General features: G+C 32.6%; 1 protein-coding gene across 4 annotated transcripts in view; it reads right to left on the bottom strand.

Annotated features, from left to right (window-relative positions):
* The window catches only part of Dmd (dystrophin), a 1,920,150-nt gene that overhangs the window by 1,249,210 nt on the left and 649,394 nt on the right, over positions 1–21,546 (bottom strand). For all 4 annotated transcript variants that reach the window (XM_036174407.1, XM_036174408.1, XM_036174405.1 and 1 more), the window contains 4 exons: positions 11,231–11,341; positions 10,731–10,904; positions 7,494–7,649; positions 145–315 (listed from right to left, as the gene is read on the bottom strand). In XM_036174407.1, the coding sequence (XP_036030300.1) occupies positions 145–315; positions 7,494–7,649; positions 10,731–10,904; positions 11,231–11,341 (612 nt within the window). The remainder of the gene's footprint in view (positions 1–144; positions 316–7,493; positions 7,650–10,730; positions 10,905–11,230; positions 11,342–21,546) is intronic.

Raw genomic sequence — 21,546 nt, 5'->3', positions numbered from 1 at the left:
CCCTGAGTAAATTTTGAGAAAAGTAAAAATAAAGCAAGGTAATATTAATAATTCTATACTATTAAGCATTACAATTGGTTATAAAATCATTTACTATATGTTTTCATATATGTTAAAAATAACATTCAGTAATATAGGATTTACCTTTCCCCAGGCAATCTCAGCATCCAAATTACTTGGCATTCCTTCAACTGCTGATCTCTTTGTCAATTCCATATCTGTTGCTGCCAGCCATTCTGTTAACACATTCATTTCCTTTCTCATCTTACGGGACAATTTCAAGCATTTCTCCAACTGTTGCTTTCTCTCTGTTACCTAAATATAATAATAATATATTTAATTTGGCTTACTTTGTAAGTCAGGTTTATTTACAGTCACTTTATTGGAAGATTTATGTTTCAATCACTGCAAAATAACTATTTTCTTACATGCATTTTTCCATCTTATTTTAGAAAAATCATATAGTCAGAAAATTAATAGTAAATAAGTCTTTACTAACTAAAATGCTTAGCCAAAATATAGTGCCTTGTGTCTATTGTAATAATAACATGATAATGGAAAAACTATGTGAATTTATTTCTAAGTAAAATAAAAAACACTATTTATGGCCAAAGTTTGGAATAAACAGGCTAGTAGAAGACAAACAGAAGATAAGACCTATTTGTCATAGGAAATCTATAGTCATTTGACAAAGACATGAACAAACAGGTTACATGCTTCAAAATGCAAATGAGCCTTTCTCTTGCTTAGGGGGATATCAGGAAATCAGAAAGAATATTTATATACAGAGGCAAACATATTTGTGTAATATAGAGAGTTATCAATTTCACCTTCAAAATATTTTCAAATTACTTTTGCATAAAACATCACCAACAATAACCTTTCCCATAAACAGAATTTCTATCAAAAGTGGCAAAATAATTTTAAAATCCCAAATTTCACTCTCATAAATTTGAAAACTGATCTTGTATGTATGCACATTTACTCTTATGGTTTAAAAGCTAGAAAATTAACAAGTATATATTCCAAATAGCACAATGGAATACTGTGAAGGAAAAACTCAGTAGAAGTTTCAGTCAGTATCATATTAATTTGAAATTATAATATATAATATAATAGTTTACTTTAATTATATATATTTTCTTGGATGCAAATTCAAACTTTTAATATATATCCATGTATATACATGTGCATGTGTGTGGTGGGTACTTAAGTAGGAGACAGTTTCTGTATATGTGTGTGTATTTATATACATATATATGCTTGTGTGAAGACAACAGAAGACAGCCTCAAGTGTTGTATTTAGGAACACTATCTACCTCGTTTGGAACAGAGTCTGTTATTTTTTCTGTGGGTCACAATCAAGCTAGCAACATTGCCATTTAGCCCAGAGATATTCCTGTCTCTGTTTTCCCAACATGGGACTATAAGTATGGGCCAGCACACCCAGTGTCTTTACATAGCTTCTATGAATCCAACTCAAGTCTTCATGCTTGTGAGACATGTGCTTCAATGACTAGGCCATCTCACCAGCCAGTAGATTCACAGTTTTATTCTTTCACATATATTATTTACTGGGTTGTGGTGGCAGTGGTAGTGGGTTGAGTGTGTCTGTGCATGTTTGTGTGTGTGTGTGTGTGTGTGTGTGTGTGTGTGTGTGTGTGCATGCATATATGTGTTCACGTGGACACACATGTGTATGGAATTTTCTCTGCCATAGAGCATGGGTGGGATTCAGAACACAACTTAAAGGAGTTGATTCTCTCTTACAATGTAGGGTTCCAGGGATTGAACTCAAATCATCAGGCTTGGCAGCAAGTTCCTTTACCAGCTGAGCCATCTCACTGGCCCAGATTGAATATTTTAAGATATTTTCATTCCTACTTTTTTTTTCTCCAAGGGAAGTATAAACATCTAACCTTTAGACTGCAAGGACTTTATTTCTATTCAGGAGACAAAAAAAAGAACTTTATGTCTTGCTTCTGTACACTCTTATTTTATTTCTGTGCTCTATTGGTAGAAATGGATTCTAGATTCAATGTTTCAAAGAAATCCTATTTTCATAAAGTTAATGCATTATTGATCTTTATTTATTTTATCTTGTTTATATCCAACTAAGTAGGATTTAAAAAACAGGAGACACTGCCACCTTATGGAAATGTTTTTACACTGTCCTTGTCTGTGAGTAAGGGATATAAATATTTGACAATATCAAATACTGTGGAATGTTTGTGTGATATTTTGTTTGTATTCTGACAAATAAAGCTCACCTAAAGATCAGAGGGTGGAGCTAGCCACTAGTTAATCTTAGAGGCCAGGCAGTGGTGGCACACATCTTTAATCCCAGCACTTGGGAGGAGGAAGCAGGAAGATCAGGAATTCAAGGCCACCCTGGGCTATACAAGATCGAACCAGTCTAAAAGAGAAACAGTGATAGCTCATTCCTTTAATCCCAGCATTTGGAATCTCACTCTTTTAATCCCAGCATTTGGGAACTCACACCTTTAATCCTAGCACTATGGAGGTGGAGACAGGAATATAAAGTGGGTGGAGACAAGACCCCACCCCATTCAGTCTGAAGATTTAGAGACAGGATCTCACTCATTCAGTCTGAGGATTCCTAGAGGTAAGAAGGCTCACTAATGGCTGGCTTCTCTGCTTTTCTAATCCTTCAGGTTTCACCCTCAATATCTGTTTTTTATTGATTAAGATTAATTAGATTCATGCTTCAGATGACACTAAAATGCCTCAGTAGTTATTGATTTGATGGACACTAACAAATGTCTTTTGGAGATGACATTGCTATTCATGCTCATTAAGAAAATATCAAAGCATAGTGAACAAAAAAAGAATCACAGGTATATGAAGGGAGCTAAGTAGAATATTTCTCATCCAAAAATGAGATTTAGATGTAAGGGAATTTACTTCATATTCCTTGAACATTGCAAATAATCAATGTTTTTAAAATTAAAAGAAAACTTCGTTTTAAGAAAAGTACTAGATAAAGCCATTATGAACATTGTTGAGCAAGTGTCCTTGTGGTAGATTGGAGGGTCCTTTGGGTTTATGCCCATGAGTAGTATTGCTGGGTCTTGGGGTAGATGAATTCCCAAATTTCTGAGAAACCTCCATATTTATTTCCAATATAGTTAGACACGTTTGCATTCCCAGAAGCAGAGAGTGTCCCCCTTGATCCATCCACATCTTCTCCAACATGAGCTGTCACTTGTGTTTTGTGTCTTGGTCATTCTGTTAGGTAAATGAAGGTATTTCAAAAGACTTTTGATTTGCATTTCCCTGTTGGCTAAGGATGCTGAACAGTTCTTTAAATGTTTCCCATCCATTTGAGAGTCCTCTGTTGATAATTCTTTTAATTTGATTATTTGGTTTGTTGGTGTCTGGTTTTTTTACTTCTTTATGTATTTTTGGATATTAGCCCTTTGTTTAATATGGAATTGGTGCAAATCTTTTCCCATTCTGCAGGCTTCTGTTTTGTCCTCTTGACAATTTCCTTGACCTTACAAAAGCTTTTCTGTTTCAAGATGTCCCATTTATTGCTTGTTGTTTCTTAGTGCCTCTGCTATTTGTATTCTGTTTAGGGAGTTGTCTCCTATGCCCATGCATTCAAGTCTATTCCCTGCTTTCTCTTCTATTAGGTTCAGTGTATCTGGTTTTATGTTGAGATCTTGGATCCACTTGTAGTTGATTTTTGTTCATAGAGATAGATATTGATCTATTTGCATTTTTCTACATGCCACCCCACTCAGTATGACAAACACAAATTTGTTGAAGATGCTTTTTTTACGCTGTATATTTTGGCCTTCTCTATCAAAAATCAGGTATTCATAGGTGTGTAAATTTACATCTGGGTATTCAATTGAAATCCACTGATCAACTTGTCTGTTTTTTCTGCCACTACCTTGTGGTTTTTTTTTTTTTATTATTATAGCTCTGTAATAGAACTTGAAGTCAAGAATGGTCATACCTCCAGAAGTTCTTTTATTATACAGGAATATTTTAGCTTTCTTGAGTTTTATTGTTTTTGCATATGAAGTTGAGTATTGTCTGTTAATATTATACAAAGAATTGTGTTGGAATTTTCATTGGATTGCATTGAATTTATAGATTGCTTTTGGTAGGACAGCTATTTTTACTATGTTGACGCTACTATTCCATGACCATGGGAGATCTTTTCATCTCCTGATAGCTTATTCACTTCCTTTCCTTAAAGACTTGAAGTTTTTAAGCATAGAAATCTTTCAGTTGCTTAGTTGGATTATTTGAGGTGACTGTGGAGGATGTTGTTTCCCTGATTTCTTTCTCAGTCTGTTAGTCATTTGTATATAGGATGGCTATTGATTTTTTTTTTTTTAGTTAACCTTGTGTCCCACAACATTGCTGAAGGTATGTATCAGCTATAGGAGTTTGCTCCTATTTTGGGGGTCACTTATATTATCATATCATCTGAAAATATTCATACTTTGACTTCTTACGTAACAAATTGCATCCTCTCTTGATCTCCTACAGTTTTCTTAATACTCTCACTAGAACTTCAAGTACTATATTGAATAGATATGGAGACAATGGATATCTTGTCTTCTTGATTTTAGTAGAATTGCATTGAATTTCTCTCCATTTAATTTGATGTTGCCTATAGGCTTGCTGCATTGGCTTTATTCATAATGGCCAGAAGCTGGAAGCAACCTAGTTGTCCCACAAGCAAAGAATGGACAAAGAAAGCATGGTACATTTATACAGTATATTATGCAGTTATTAAAAACAATGACATAATGAAATTTTCAGGAAAATGGATAGAGCTAGAAAAAATCCTAATTGCAGCAATCCAGATCTAGAAAGACAAACATGTTTTGTACTCACTTATATATGGACATTATCTGTTAAGTAAAGGATAACCATGCTACAAACCACAGACCCAGAGAGGCTAAATAACAAGGAGGGCTTAAGTGGGGGAACATATGGACCTCCTTTGGAAGGGGAAATAGAATATATTTTATGAGGGGATTGGAGGAAGGTTGGGATGGGAACAGAAGGGATTAGGTGGGGGTTAGGGTGAGACAACTGGAATTGTGGGGCCATGGTGGACTATGTGGAAATATGGTATAGTAGAAACTCCCTGGAATCTTGAAGAATGACCCTAGCAAAGAATTCTAGCAATGGGGGATATAGAACCTGAGTTGGCCATCTTCTATAATCTGGCAAGGATTCCAGCAGTGGAACTGCCATATCAATCCAGTCACAAAACTTTCAATATGGACTCTGTCCTGCCTCCAAGATGTGCTGGTGTAATGGTAATACAAAACTTCTGGGAGTGTCCAACCAATTACTGGTCCAACTTGAGGTCCATGCCATGAAAGGGAGAACACACCTGACATTGATTGACTAGTTACCCAGGAAACAGAGACATGACAGCCCAGAAACCCAAGATAGAATGAAACAAGTGGGAAAAATTCATTGAAATGAATCCTAATGATATTGTGCTATACTCATAGATCAGTGCCAAGGTCAGGTATCATCAGAGATGCTTCATCCAGCCACTTGTAGGAACAGATGCAGAGACCCACAGCCAAACACTGGGCAAAGGGAACCTGGCAGAAGAGGTATGGGAAGGACTACAGGAGCCACAGGGGTTGAGGACTCCAGGAGAACAAGGCCTACAAAATCAACTAAGCAGGGCTCCTAGCAGATCACAGAGACTGAAGCAACAATCAGGGACCCAGAATGGTTCAGCACTTTCAGCTTGGAACTACAGGCCTCAGAAGATTGCAGAATACACTGTTATTGATATTTCCACAGTATATAATCTTGTGATGGAAGTATGAACTATTTAGTACAAATAGTAATGTACTTAATTAAGTACAAACATGCAAATTCTGAGGAGAATGAAATTAGAATGGTTTTCTATTTGTGTATTAAAAGAATGATTTCATCAAACTCAGTTTTGTCTTTGTTTTATTAAAAAGCCACCTTTGTTGAAGATGGTTTGAAGGTCAATAAATAGAAAATTATTTTTTTACACAAGAAATTCATGAATTACTGCATTTTATATGAAGGTATTAATATGCAATCCCATAATCACTAATGTTTCTAAATTAATATTTACTTCAAATACAAATTTCTTTCCCCTATTTGTGATGCATGTTGACATGTTATTAAAAATAATTCTTTAGTCGGGCGGTGGTGACACACACCTTTATTCCCAGCACTTTGGAGGAAGAGCCAGGTAGCTGTCTGTGAGTTTGAGGCCAGCCTGGACTACAGAGTGAGTTCCAGGAAAGGCGCAAAGCTACACAGAGAAACCCTATCTTGAAATCCCCCCCCCAAAAAAAAACCATTTCTTTGTACTCCTATCACTTTGTGTTAATGATATTATTTAATATAAAATTATTAAGCATAAGCTGTCAAATTTGTAGTTTCAGGAATAAATAGGGATTTGCATCATTATCAGATTCATTAAATTCTTATTAATAATCAACTGGTGGTTCTAATAGGCTGCTAATTTCATTTTTTTTAATTCCAAGTGATTTTTTTCTGTAATGTTCTATGTCAAAATTACTCATGTTAAAGGCAATGGTTTTGTGCAAATAATTGGTCTAAATAATTATTTCTAACCACATTTTCTTTTTTATTCCTGAGTGTACACATCAACCAGGTCTGGTGGAATGTGATTAATCCCATCATTTGAATAGTGGAGGCAGAAGGATGAGGAGTTCAAAGCCAGCCTCAGCTCTTTTGTGAATTCAAGAAAAGCCTATGTTCCATAAGACTATGTCTAAAAAATAAATAAAAATTCCTTATCATCACAAAATTTCAGTGTAGAGATAATACTAAATATTAAGCTGCTGTGCATAGAGCATACAGACTTTTTGAAAACTAAAACTCTTTGATATAGGTCTTGTCAAAGATATATTTAACATGATCTCTCCCATGCAGCAACATCATCAAAAAGAAAAAAGAACAATTCCATGATTTCAAAAATGGACTGTGAAGGAATTAGAGGAGAGGAAATAAGGAACAGGTGTTATTCCAAACACATGTATACATGCATAAATGTTTAAGGGAATATTTATAAAATAATTTGAAGATATATATGTATATATTTTTAGTTGATTTCAAACTGTGCTAACTCCACTCCATCAAGATCATTCTAAGTATAATGCGTTGCTCCTATTATGACTGAATATAAAATATATACAAGTCTTCCAGACATAGTAAATAGATTTCTTCCCCTGAACAGAGAGGATTTAGAACAAGAAAAACCTTTTATAACTATCTGATTTACAAAAAATACATCCTTAAGCTTTATATTCTTTACTAATTGTATGGACAAACAGAGACTAATGGTATCTTAAAATCGATTTAATTTGGAAATACTCACAATAAGAATTTCTGGTACTATATATTTTCCTTGCATGTTGTTTAAGAATATACTATAAATATGATAAAGATTGGTTTTGATTTAAGTAGGTACTCACCTTTGCACCCAGTTCATTATAATGCAATTTCAAAGCTGTCACTCTCTCGTCAAGTTCCTTGGGGTTTTCCGTCTGTTTTTTCTGTACAATTTGACGTCCAGTTTTAATCACCATTTCCACTTCAGACTTCACTTCACTCAGGCTTTTATACAAATTCTATGGTAAAATAAAAACCACACATAAGCAGTATACAAAGTATGGTGCATTATTTTATTAACTCAAATGAACACACTATATTTCACTTTAATTGACCTTTTGTGTTCATAATTTAAATGAAGTGCATTTTGTGGCTGCTGTTATAGCATTTTGTATTTTCTTTTGAGTTAACTTAAATATTTGAGATCATATAAACATAAATGCATAATTTGCAGTTAGTCTTACAAATTAAATAGACCATTTATATTTAGTTTTTCACTCTAAATTCATATATATTATTTCTAAATGTTGTAGGATTTTTATTTTAACTGCCCCTTTTATCCAGTTCTAGCCATAAGTTTACAAGAATGAATTTACTCACTTTTTTGGTATGTTGAATGCCTATAATCCCCTAGAAAGTATTTGCATTTTTTCTATATCAATAATAGAAAAGTAAAAACTTTATACTTGTTCTCATTGTGCTTACATTTAAGTAGGATAAAACATCTGAATATCTAGATCACTGTTTCCATGTATATAATTTCACATGGAAAGAAATGAATTAATCTTAAATATTTTAATTGAAAAATAAAAATATATTATATGGATACTAATGAGAATATAAAGCAATAGAAAAATATTTCTTCATGTGTCTCACAACTTAGAGCACTACATATTCCTTTATATGGTTAATTTAGCATAACAATGCCTTATGAGGCAAGTTTTACAATTCTCCAATGCAGCTATAATTATCAATATACTGTCAATGCCACTTTGGTGTTACAATTTCTTTTACTTTATGAGAAATATATGACTTTGTATGCATACATTCATGAATATATAGGTACATATTTTCATGTGCATATGTGTGTACATATATAATAACTAGTATATTTCAGCATTACCTTGTTCAATGTTTAATGCAAACAATAATTTTTATTCTTACTTTGAATGATCTCACTAGTAGGTAGGTTGCCCTTGGGATTAAAATAATTCTGTATTGTTTTTCTCTTTTTAGGTATAAGTCAATGTGTAAAAACAAACATTAAAGCCTAAGCAATTTATCTGATTAATTATGGCTACATGCATAATCTGCTGTGATATCAATCCATCTTTGATGACTGATGTTTATATTTATTTATCAATAATTGTGAATTCATTTTGAAATTTCTCAACTTTTTACTTAATTTATATCTCACAATGCTTAGGAAAAAACTACACTTCCGTTCAAATGGAAATCATTATTTTTATGCTAAGACATAGTTATAAGAATTTGAAATTACTGATACTTCTAAATGAACAACTTTTTGATTTATCACTGTTAAGAGATTGACTTAAAAACACATTTAATGGTGAACTCACTCTTTTTAATTAGCAATAAAATATTTACAACCAAATGAGGAAACTGTTCCATATCTTTGTGTTTCGTGTTAAGAATACATTTATTTTACAAAACAAAAGTCTTATCAAAGAGTGGTATGACATGCATTTAATTTCAATGCCTGGGAAGTGGGGACAGGAGGATTTATGAGCTCAGGGTCCACTTGTCTGTATAGTGAGGCCTCATAAAATAACATCATCATCAACAACAACAAAATACAATCTTGATGACAAAGATATGGTAATAATATAATATCATGAAGGATATTTTAAAAAATAGAATATAAAATCTGTGAAATAAAGATATCTTTACAGAAAAAGTATTAACATTGCACCTAGCATTTAAACCAGAACTGGATACAGAGCAAGCTAATATGTGTGCTGTTTTCTTTCTACAGACACAGGTGTGGTCATTTTGAGCTCATTAATTGTGACATAAATCTTATGAGGCAAGATCCTGTTAGAAGAGAGGGAACATCTTTCCCTTGCAAATATAAGTAGTGTAGAAAGAATTTTAGGGACATTTTCATTTTTACTAGTTTTTGAAAAATTTAAGATAGGACCCCCTGTATATATGCCTACTCTTATACATCTATTATCAGCAAATTACTGCATAACATTATACCAAATACTATTTTGGATGGTGAAACTACTTAATAGAATTATTTCATTAAAATATACCCAAATGATTGATGATGTTATCAAATAAAATAATTTCATTTTAATCACAAAGGCACACATTTATTTGATAGTACTTGCAAAACAGGAAGACTTTATACCTTTATATAGATACATCTGATGCATTTGTAAAGATACCATATTGTTATTCATAGTAACAAGTAGATACATTCTATGACATTTATGTCATCAAAGGGGTTATCTGACTGACAGACTTTAAACACTAATGACATATGATTATATGAGATCTTACAAAGGATATAAATTTATGCTGTAGGTCAGTTGTATCTTTCCTTCTTTTTAATGTTTTGTGGTCTTGTGTCATTTCAGTCCATACTCAGCTCTACTATTTAATGAAAATACGGTAGGACTTGGAGGACCTAGAAGGAAGTCTCTTGTGCCTTTCACAGTTGTTTGTTTTTAATTTCTCTCAGGTAATTTGTAACTTTGAAAATAAAGAGTACTGTACATAATTTCAACTTTCTGAAAAGCTGTATTTCTTGAGTGGTTGTAACTATTACAATTAGTGCTGCAGTTGCTGTTTCTAGGATAATATATTTCCTTTCTTTATTTCTGTTTAATAATATGTCTGAAGAAAACTTATATAAATAAGACTCTTTTTTATTCTGTGCAGACATTAACAAAATTATTGACTGAAAAACACACTTCTTTTTTCTTTGTTTTGTTTGTTTTTCTAGACAGGGTTTCTCTGTGTATCTTTGTGCCTTTCCTGGATCTTGCTCTATAGACCAGGTTGGCCTCCAAATCACAGAGATCTGCCTGGCTCTCTGCCTCCCAAGTGCTGGGATTAAAGGTGTGTGCCACCACTGCCCAGCTAAAACACACTTCTAATATGACATGAAATGACTATTATATATATAAAATTTCCTATATCTTAATTCATTGCCTTTTGAACTCTTAAAACTAGTTGCTAGAATTATTACACTTGTGAGAAATACATCCTGTTATAAAAGATTATCAAATTTTTCTATTTAGGCAAGTGAAAATGTCGCTGGATATTTATTTGCCAGTAAGAATACATACCACACAGTGACTTAGTTGTGACTGGACTACTTCCTGTTCAACACTCTTTGTTTCCAGTGCAGGTAAATGCAACTTTACTTCATCTAAAATCATCTTACTTTCCTCTAGACGCTGGTCAAAATTGGCTGGTTTTTGGAATAATCGAAATTTCATGGAGACATCCTGTAATTTTTTCTGTAACAGCAATGTTAGGAAATACTAATTAATTTATCAACCAGTCATATTTTTATTAATTTTCCTTTTTCTGAAGTTTTACCTGAATAGACATTAAAAGAAAATAAATGGAAATTTGTCATTTTTTAAACACAAAGAAAATGTGACTGGAGAATTCAGTACTCTATAAATTTGATACTAAATAGTCATACGTTAACTTATCATTAAACTCTGTGTTATTTTTTAAATATTATATTGATAGATATCATAGTATCATTTTCAAATTTCTAATAGCAAAGTTGTCTAAGATATACGCCAACCCCCCCAGCTTATACAATATAATGTACCTGTGCAACATCAATTTGTGAAAGAACTCTTTGGGCAGCATCCTTCCCCTGGTTGTGTTTCTTCATTTCCTCTAAACTGATTTCATGACTTGTCAAATCCGATTGGATTTTCTGTTGGAAAGACAACACTATTAGCCAGCATACAGCTCAAATTATTGTAAAACACAGCTCCCTTTCCATTGCCATGTGCTTTAGAAATACTCGTGAACTATCAGAAATAACACACTCTTCATAATTGACAATAATGTCTTTAAACTTCCCTAAGTGACCAAAAAAGAAATATTTTCTTCAATATCGAGATTATTCTAAAAAACCCTTTAGATAAAATTTTCAATAGAGAATGTATGTTTATGTGTCATACATAGCATTTGGGATGCAGAGAGTCATCAGATCTCTGTGAGTTTAAAGCCACACTGGGAACAGAAGCAGGAGTGGTAGCCCATGCCTCTTTTTTTTTTTTTTGCTTTTTTGAGACAGGGTTTCTCTCTGTAGTTTTGGTTCCTGTCATGGATCTTGCTCTGTAGACCAAGGTGGCCTGGAACTCACAGAGATCTGCCTGGCTCTGCACCCTGAGTGCTGGGATTAGAGGTCTGGACACGTGGACAGACATGAAGGAAGTGATGTAGCTGGGCAGAAGAGGAAGTAAGAGGGCAGGGACAGAAAGGCATATAGGTGTGAGTATACAGAAGCAGCCTCTTTTTGGCTGAAGATTTCTAACAGTAAGAACATGGATGGCTTCTTTCTGTTTCCCTGATCTCTCAGTTTTTATCCCAATATCTGGTTCTGGTTTTTTTCTTATTAATAAGACTGTTTAGCAATTCATCTTATATCACATATTCTTTGGAAAATTTCGGTTAAATTTCATGAAAACTACTGATCTAAATGAAACAGACAGTAAGTGTTACTTTTCTCATTGCTATAACCAAATGTCTAGTAGAGACAATTTGAGGCAGTGGTGCCTTATTTTTGTCTCATAGGTTTAGAAGAAATAGTCCATTATGGTAGCAAAGTCAAAGTAGCTAAGATAACTTCATTGACAATGTGAAAGCTTGAGGTAGCATTTGCTTGATCACATAGTACAGACCCAGAGATTTTTGAAGTTTTTGACTCTCAGAACAGACTCCCAAACCTCCAGAGGGTTACACTTAGTGTCCTATTTGTGCCAGCCGGGTGAGAAATGCTGCCATAACCTCCCACCAGCTATAAAGAAAAGAATTCAAGCATAAGAACGTGTGGAAGACAGTTCAGAAACAAACACTTTCTGTCTGAGATAATCAATTCCTACAGCTATTGATTTTTGAATTTTAAATAAGCACACAATATTTTCAACAATTTCTGACAAGTTTTTGGGCTTATTTCTTTTTTGAATTTTGGTCTAGTCATTTGAATGTCTTGAGTAAAACAAATAACACACAAGAACTAATCTGCTTGCTGTAGTAAATGTTCATAAAGAGCTTCTTACTTTGTACTTCTACCTTTGGGGGATGTTTATTCTTAGGATATTCCCTCTTAAAATCATTGCATGTTCTATGAACCTTAAACCATACAAAGGGACCGCAAAATGTGTTTTTAAGAAATAATCCCAGACAAGCTGTCTGTGGACAACTTCATGTGAGTGAGCCCAATTGAGCATTCTGGTCAAAATATTATCAGCCACAGACCTACAATAATATTAGAGATTCCAATACAGAACCATCAACTGATATTTGGGAGAAAGGCAGCCTGGATATCAGTATGTAAAAATTGAAAATTCACACTTATTTATACTCAAACTTAAAACACAAAGAGCCCAAATTAAGTAAGACCTAATGGTAAGACCAGAAAATCAGAAACTACTGGCAGAAACCCAGGTAAATACTTCAAGATACTCCTTTTAACTTTTAAGACATAAACACAAAAGCACAGAAAACAAAAGGACAAAAGGACAAATGGGATTATGAAAGTTGAAGAAGCTTTTTCACAGAAATTGAAACAGTCACAGACTGCAGAGACAGCCTAGGGATGGGAGAAGATATCTGACAATCATTCTTCTGACTCTGTGAATATATTGATATTCAGAATATGAAAAGAACTAAAGAGGAAACAAAGAATAAGGAATCATATTATAATTTTTGTTATGTGAAAAGACATTTATCAAAAATTAAATATAAGTAGCAAAGAAATGTGAAAATGCTCAACAATTGCCATTATGACTATAAAAATACAGTAAAATTAGGTATCATCTCACCTCAGGCTGAATCACTAAAAATAAAAATAAAATAAAATAAACAAGTACTGGTGAGTATACAGATTAAAAATGGACTCATATACTGTTAGCAGAAATGTAACAGTATTACTACTGTAATTTATAATACAGAGGCTCTTCAAAGCTCTGTAATATACTTGTTCCACTCACAAGTATACACCTGAAATTATTAAATTATGCATAAAAAAGAGATTGTTACATATTCATATTTATTGTGTTAATATTCATAATAGCTAAGGCATGAATTTAGCCCATGTGTCCATCAAGATATGACTGCATAAATATTAGGGTAATTTTGGTAAAAATTGGTAATTTTTATATAAAAATTCCAGTAATATGTAAAAAATACAGAATTGGATATTTTCAATCCATATAAAATGACATCCTTTCATTGGAAGCAAAAGGGATGATTACAGTGAATCATCTTTCTATATAGAACTACTATATGTTAGTCAAAATCTTTAAAAATGATAATTACAGAAACTATTCAACTGGTAATATTCAAAGCAACTGGTTATTGGTCTTAACTCAGGATAAGTTTTCTGGGCACAAAGAGCCATATTAGATGGTGTCCAGGACTGGATAAGTTAGGGGTATGTTGACCCTTGAAAAGTAATTGTTGCTGAAGTTAGTAATGGACTCTCAGAGGAACAATGTGCAAAGAACTGATTACCAGTTCCAGATCTATCTGCTTAAAGAAGAAAAATGACTTGCCTAGGGGCAAAATTAACAAAAGACCTCAGCCAACAAATAACATCAGTTACTAAAGTCCTCCTGCAGAACGAAAAACAGTACAAAAATCTAAGGCACCATGACTTCTCTAAAGATTATGAATCCCATAACAATGGCCCTCAATGAGAGAGACTTAGAAGAACTGGCAAAGAATTTAAAAGAATGATGATAATTATCTTCAAATAACTCAAAGAAGACACAAACATACTCCAAGAAAACACACACACACAAACAATACAAAATTCAATAAGAAAGTAAATTCAAGATATTAAAGTAAAATTCAACAAAGATAACTACTGAAGGAAAGCCTATAACATGATGCTGTAAATGAAAGATCCAATAAATCAAATATTAAGCTCATTGGAAAACACTTATAAAATGGAGTATGAGGAAAGAGATTATCAGACCTTGAAGGCAAGATAAAGGAATTGGATTATTTGGTAAAGGTCCATGTTTTTATGGAAAAATGGGAGAGCTTTCTAATACCAACAAAAGATCAGTTCTTCAAATCATGGGCATAGAATGGGAATACCATACTAAAGGCATAAGAAACATCTTCTGATAACTGATTTCATATGTTTTCAAATAATCTATATCATTTCATGATTTATAAACAACAGAAATAATTTAAACTTACAAGATGCAACCAGAAATGTATGTCCATCTGCCAGCAGGGGATGTGAAGGACCAGATAGCATGGCAGAGGAAGGTTGGGAAATTTGAATAGTGCAATGCATTTCAGAGAGTTTGAACTGTCCATATTCATATCAAATAATTGTACCAATGAGGAAAATGAATCTTTGTACTGTTAAAAATGCCATAAGCATTGAAATATTAAATGAACAGTAGAACTCATAAAGTGCATCATACAAAAGTGAGACTTTGTCACAACATATGGGATTTAATGCCAAGTTGTCACTTCTATGGAACTGTTCCAAAGTGATTAGAGATTAAATTTTCCTCATTTTTTCAGTATATATTTTATATAAAACAAACTTAGTGGCTAAATAAATTATGTAGAATAAATATAGAGATATTTATACTATAGAAAATCTCAAACTATAATTATATAGAAAAAATTAATCATTTTATGAATTATAAATTAAATGATTGAAGATTTTCAGTTTATTCTATCTCAGCAATGTTATAAGACATGTGATGTATTTATCTAGTATGTTTATAAATTAATTGAACAAATTTTAATTCAAGGAATAATCTCTCCTATTTATACTTATCTTTTACATTCTACATCATCAAAATACTCTAGCCAATGTCATTTTAAAACACGTTATTCTGAAATATAACTGAATTTCTTGAGGAATACATTCATATAGGGCTTTGAGTAGTATAAGCAATTACTATTAACAATATCAAAAATAAGATAAATAGTGTACAGCCTTTTGGAGATTATGGTCAGGACATAGGAAAAAAACATTAGTGATGGAAGAGCAAATGTCAATCAAAAATTTATAAATTTATAAATTCTTCAAAAAAATCTATATGTTGTACAACTTTCTACCTTATTATATCCATTACATGTTTGAGAAAAGAAAACAAAAAATTCTTGTAAAACTATCATCCTGTCTACATACAATTTTAAAAAAAAAAAAATCCACCAGAAACAGTAAAGAAGTCAACAACTTTATCTATTAAATATAACACACACCTAAAATCTCATGGAAATTTCAAATACACTAGTTTTTTTAGAAAATGCAAATCACATAAAACAAATTACATCACTATATGGGGGTAGCTTGATTGAGAAGTGTCTGCCATAGTCTTGGACATTTAAGTACTTGATCCCCATATTATGGCACTGTTTGGAAGGTTTATGTGGTATATCCTTGCTGGAGGAAGTATGTCACTTAGAGTGGTCATTCTGATTAAAAAGCTACCATTGTTTGCAGTTTTTTCTGTTTATTTTGTGTGTTTGGTTTAAGCTATGAACTCTAAGTTCCCTGTCCTTGCAACCATGTCTGCTGCCATGTTTTACCCACCATCTTGTACTCTAACCAACAGTATGGTACCAAAAGCCAGTATAAACTCTTATAAGTTGCCTTGGTTATGGTACTTTATCATGACAACAGAAAAGTAGCTAATATTCCACATCATTAGAAAATGTAAGATGTTTAAATGTGTGTGTGTGTGTGTGTGTGTGTGTGTGTGTGTGTGTGTGTGTGTGTACATGCTCATGTACATATGTGCATGCATGCATAACTGTACAGGTTAAATAAAGTTACACTACTCAGAGTGATAATGCTCCCCTTTGTGAACCATAGACCATCTATCAAAACTCTGATCAGGCATGAAATACACCTCTAAAATTGTTGGCTAGTGGAGTTCAAGAGATCCCCATGGCTTTACAGGGTATTGTAAATGTTCTTGGTTGCCTCCCAGAATTTGAAGGTAATGTCATATTGCTGAAGATATCAAATACTTCAGATACAGGATATGGAGGAATTTAGTTGGAACTGATATGGAAGTCTCCTCCCTGAGGACTGGCTCTCATATAATTGGAAGGTCTTATGTGATCTGCCAAGAGAAAGGTAGTAGTATTACCCAGCTGTAAGTCTGTGAACCACAACAATGACTGGACCAGCAAGTTATCCACAGTGCTGTAATATAACACAATAATCTTGGAGATAACCAACAACTTCCTTCTTGGACTTAAAACTCACTCAAAATGATGGTATTCATACTGAGTACTATAAATCTAGTCAACTGCCTAAGGCTGGATAGATTAAAGACCAAAAGAGGTAAACATAATATTGCCATTCTCCTAAACCAACGTAAATTCTAACTATATTGAAATGCTTGACCTTATACCCACAGATATGTGTAGCCATCAAAGAAGCTTTGTTTTGTAACAGATGAAGATTATTACAGAGATCCATAACTGGTCAAAATGCAAGTAAGTGACTATGGGGTGCACAAACCTAACATACATCTACAAGAAAACTCTATGCCTATGACTAAAGCAAAATCACAGAAAAGAGAGTGGAAAGCATTTAAGAGTCAGAGGCCATGTGGCCATCTATTGTTGCTGCAACTATGACAAAGGAAAAGTATATTCATAAACTCTTAATAATCAGTTGCCTGAACAGGACATGCACAATAATAATACCAGCTAACACACCAAGGTGCCCAAGGAAAATTCCACATGGTGCCACCAATAGATGAATAGATATAGGTGGTCAGTAGCTGCTAAAAAATAATAATAATTTCCTTCAGGGATGTGCTCTCACACAGGTTGTCTGATCACAGTGGTTATCCACAGACACATGAACATAGGAGCTGAGTATGTACTCATAGTGTGTGTGTGTGTGTGTGTGTGTGTGTGTGTGTGTGTGTGTGTGTGTAAATGTAACAATAATAATTAAAGGAGAGAATGAGAATTTGGGAAGGAGTATATGGGACATGTTGGAGGGGACAGAGGAAAGGGCAGGAGATATTTAGTCTTCAAGCATGAAGTTCTAAGATAAAAAGGTGTTTAAAAACACAATAACCATACTCATAAATAAAAATATTTATTTACCTATTAAATAAAACAAATGAAAAGAAAATACCAATTTTTCATTAAAGATGGTAATAGGTGAAATTATAAAACAAAATAATTCAGTCAAACATAAGTGATATTTCCAATACAGTATGCTACAAGTGCTCGAAGCACATCTTTTTATAATACTTTACCTCATCAGATCATTCTCATGTATCAAATTGATATAAAATGGCAAACACAATTAAACTGTAGCTACCTGAAGCATGAAATGAATCAAAGAAAGGATATCAAATATTAATTTACGAATTTATTACTGCAAATAAGCAAAATATCTCAAGATATTTAAAAAAGAAATGAATTAAAAGCTATCAAGCAGAGGCAACTAAATATTAATTTAGAAGAATAACACTGTTGAATTTATAGTTTTATGAAGTAGACAGTAATTTTAAAATTGTATCCTTAAGAATGCACAGTTAAAGAAAGAAAATGTTCCAAAGGATCCTGAATGGTTTTTACTTTTTAACCATGAGGGAATATATAAAGGTAAAATTATGATCATGAAAATAAATTAGAAATTTTCATAATATATTTTGTAAAAATTCAATGAACAGAAAAAGAAGACTTTTATTTGGGTTTGTAAAAACAAAACTCACAAATTGACCAGACAAATGAGAAAGCATTATTCAAATAGATGTAGATTTCTTCTCTTCATTTGTAGTACCATTTCATTTTAATACTTAGTCTCAGAAATGAAAATAACCTTTTAAAATTCTCTTAAATATATTATTTTGTTCCATTGTTTAAAAAATGGATCTCAATCATGCTAGTAATCTTGCTATTTAGAGATATCCTTTCCTTTTGTATTGTTTGACAGTTTTGTACACTTGTAAAACGAATTTTAGTTGTTTTTAGCCCATTCACTTTCATTCCCTTTACTCTGCTACTGAAAACCTCCCCAACTGGTTGCTCTCTGCTCTTATGTCTCTCATGTTTACCTTTCCCTTGTTGTTTTCTGACTGTCAACATGGCAAGTTTGTATGCTTTTTAATAGGTTACAATTACTACCAAATTTTTCTTGGAGAGAATTATTGACTAAATTCTTGTGCATTTCAGTGACTTTTCTGAATGCTTATAAAATATCTACTAGGTTGCCTTCATATCTTGAACATTATAGGAGGGAATGGAGGTAGATGACGACAGTATAGAGGCAAATTTAAAGTAGCAGTAGATTCAAGCAATTAAATCACAACAAATGAGTACATATTTTAAATTAATAATGACTGTGGGAGCTATTTTTGGGGGAAAAAATCCTCCATAAAAGACATATTTTGATACAGATGAAATCTAACTTGCCTCAAAACACTCAGAATACTATTGTGGCATTCACTGCAATCACTATTTGATACTGAAAGTTTTATTTTTATATGTAGAATTTGGTGAGAGGTTTCACATTAAGATACAGTAATTGAAGTGTTAAAATATTTTTAAGCTTATAATAGAAACTGCACACCTCATTATCATACTTTCTGAGAAGACATGATTGTGCATGCAGTCTAACTACAGTAAATGACAGATCATCAGATTTAATCTTTTGTATCTTCTGTAGATAAATACAAGCAAAAAAATTAAATTGTAGTAACAGTAATTATAAATTGACAATTGTATGTAGAAACACTCAGGTAGACTGAGTAGTGTTACCCTTGTATCTAGTTTGGGGGTGAGAAAAGTCCAAATCTGTATTTGTTTTGTTTTAGTCCCTGTTTCTCTCCCTGTCCACCCCATCTTGTGTGTGTGTGTGTGTGTGTGTGTGTGTGTGTGTGTGTGTGTGTATACTGTATTTTGAAGTACACTTAAACCCAAGATTCTCAAATACTTTATCCACTTAGTTATATTCCCACCATTAATTTGTTTAATTTTCATATATATTCTGAAAAGATGTCCCTTTGTAAACATCAAAGAATTAGTCTGTCAAAATAAGCTGTTCCAAGTGATTTACAATCAAAAAGTGACTATTTCCATCTAAGGAAATGATAAACTCAGTCTGATAGAACAAAACCTATAATTATGAGTTTATTTTTAACTCATTTACTTCGATAATTTAGAATGTTTAAACTTAAATGTGAACAAGTAGATTAAATGTAAGTTTAAGGCTTATTATCATCAATAAACACATGCAAGACCTCAACTATGCATTCTATTGATATGCAGCTTAAAAGGAATGTTTCTTTTAGTTTAAAACTAGAAGTTTTTGTTTGTTTGTTTATTTGTTCTTCCATTTAATGATTATAAATTTAAACCACGTCAACAACAAGTGAAAAATGAAAAGTACCAGGGAAAATAAATCAGATCTACTATCAACATTGGTACACCAGAAAAATCCTATCTTGGTGAATGAAACATTTTATTATTTTGTGATTTGGGGTGTTTTTCCTGTAAAATGTATTACTTTCTAAAATAGTCCTTTTTTGTTCCTGCTATTTATACACATAAATTTGTTATGTAAGAGATACATTGTATGAGAATGGAAATATATTAGAATTATTGATTTAAAACATCCTGAAACTGGCTATAATCTCAGAAAATGGTTCCTGTTTCCAATTATAAAATGTACATTATCAGTACATAATGTCATCAGCAAGTTAACACTTGACCCTGATAGGCTGTTCATACATTTTATAATTTCAAAATCTAAAATTACTTGAAGGAATGCAGGATTTTGACATATGTTCATAACATAAAGCATTATAAACATGTAACTATTCAGTTATAGTTACCTGTGTCATGTAAATTGATTTAATGATTCTTCTCATTTGTTGGCATATTCACATATATGAAATTAGAAATAGTAATAATAATAAATATAAATTTCTTTTCAAATGTGCATCTACAATGTACATTCCACATGTGTAAACTATGTGTAGTGGTTCTCAGTTATTTTTATGGTTTTCACTTATTTCCTATAAGAGTGATGGAACAATCAAAATAGGAGAATGGCCAGCAATAAGTGAATGGTTCCTCTGACTTTCTTCAACTGAACCCAGTAGACAGCCATTAGTAAAATCTTCATAAGACTGGAGAGAAGTAAAATCCAAAAAACCAAAAATATCAAAACCAAAACTATTTTCTTCTCCAGTTATAACAGTAACTGAAAGAGTTTCTAAACTTTCTGTTGACTGAGTGTCTCCTATCTTAATAGTTCTGGGGTACAGTTTGTGTATTTGGATTCTTTTTATTACCTGGTCTGATTTGTAAATATAAATTCCAGTGCATCCATACAGTGCTATGGAATGTTAAGAAATGAATGATTACATTTATGTTCTGTGATTTTTGCCATTAATACAATTGGATAGTGTTTTTTGAGACAGGGTTTCTCTTTGTAACAGCCCTGGCTGTCCTGTAAATCACTATGTAGACCAGGCTGTCCTGGAACTCAAGAGAGATCTGTCTGCCTCTGCCTTCCAAATTCTGGGATTAAAGCCATGCACCACCACTGCCTGGCTCAGTTAAATGATTTTATTTGTATAATTGCTTCAAAGAAATTCTTAAGGGGTTGGCATTTTGAATCATAGTATTTTTCATTGTCCATAATTTAGGGTTTTACTATGTAGAAGATACATTTGTATATTTAAATGAGGTTGTATGTTTTATTTTATTTGATGCAAATATATATATGGCACTAGGCAGTTGAAACATTTAAAATTGCGATTTGTTTAAACTTACTATTTGAAATAAAATACATAATACAACCTGTGCTCTTTTAAGCATATGATAAAAATGGTTAAGGTTTGGTTCTGTAAATGCATATCACTAAATACTTGAGACCATACTTTTTCTAAAGGG

The sequence above is a fragment of the Onychomys torridus genome, chromosome X, assembly GCF_903995425.1.
Source record: "Onychomys torridus chromosome X, mOncTor1.1, whole genome shotgun sequence".
Lineage (NCBI taxonomy): Eukaryota > Metazoa > Chordata > Mammalia > Rodentia > Cricetidae > Onychomys > Onychomys torridus.
The sequence above is the reverse complement of the archived record's forward strand: the minus strand, read 5'-3'. Positions and strand labels throughout refer to the sequence as shown.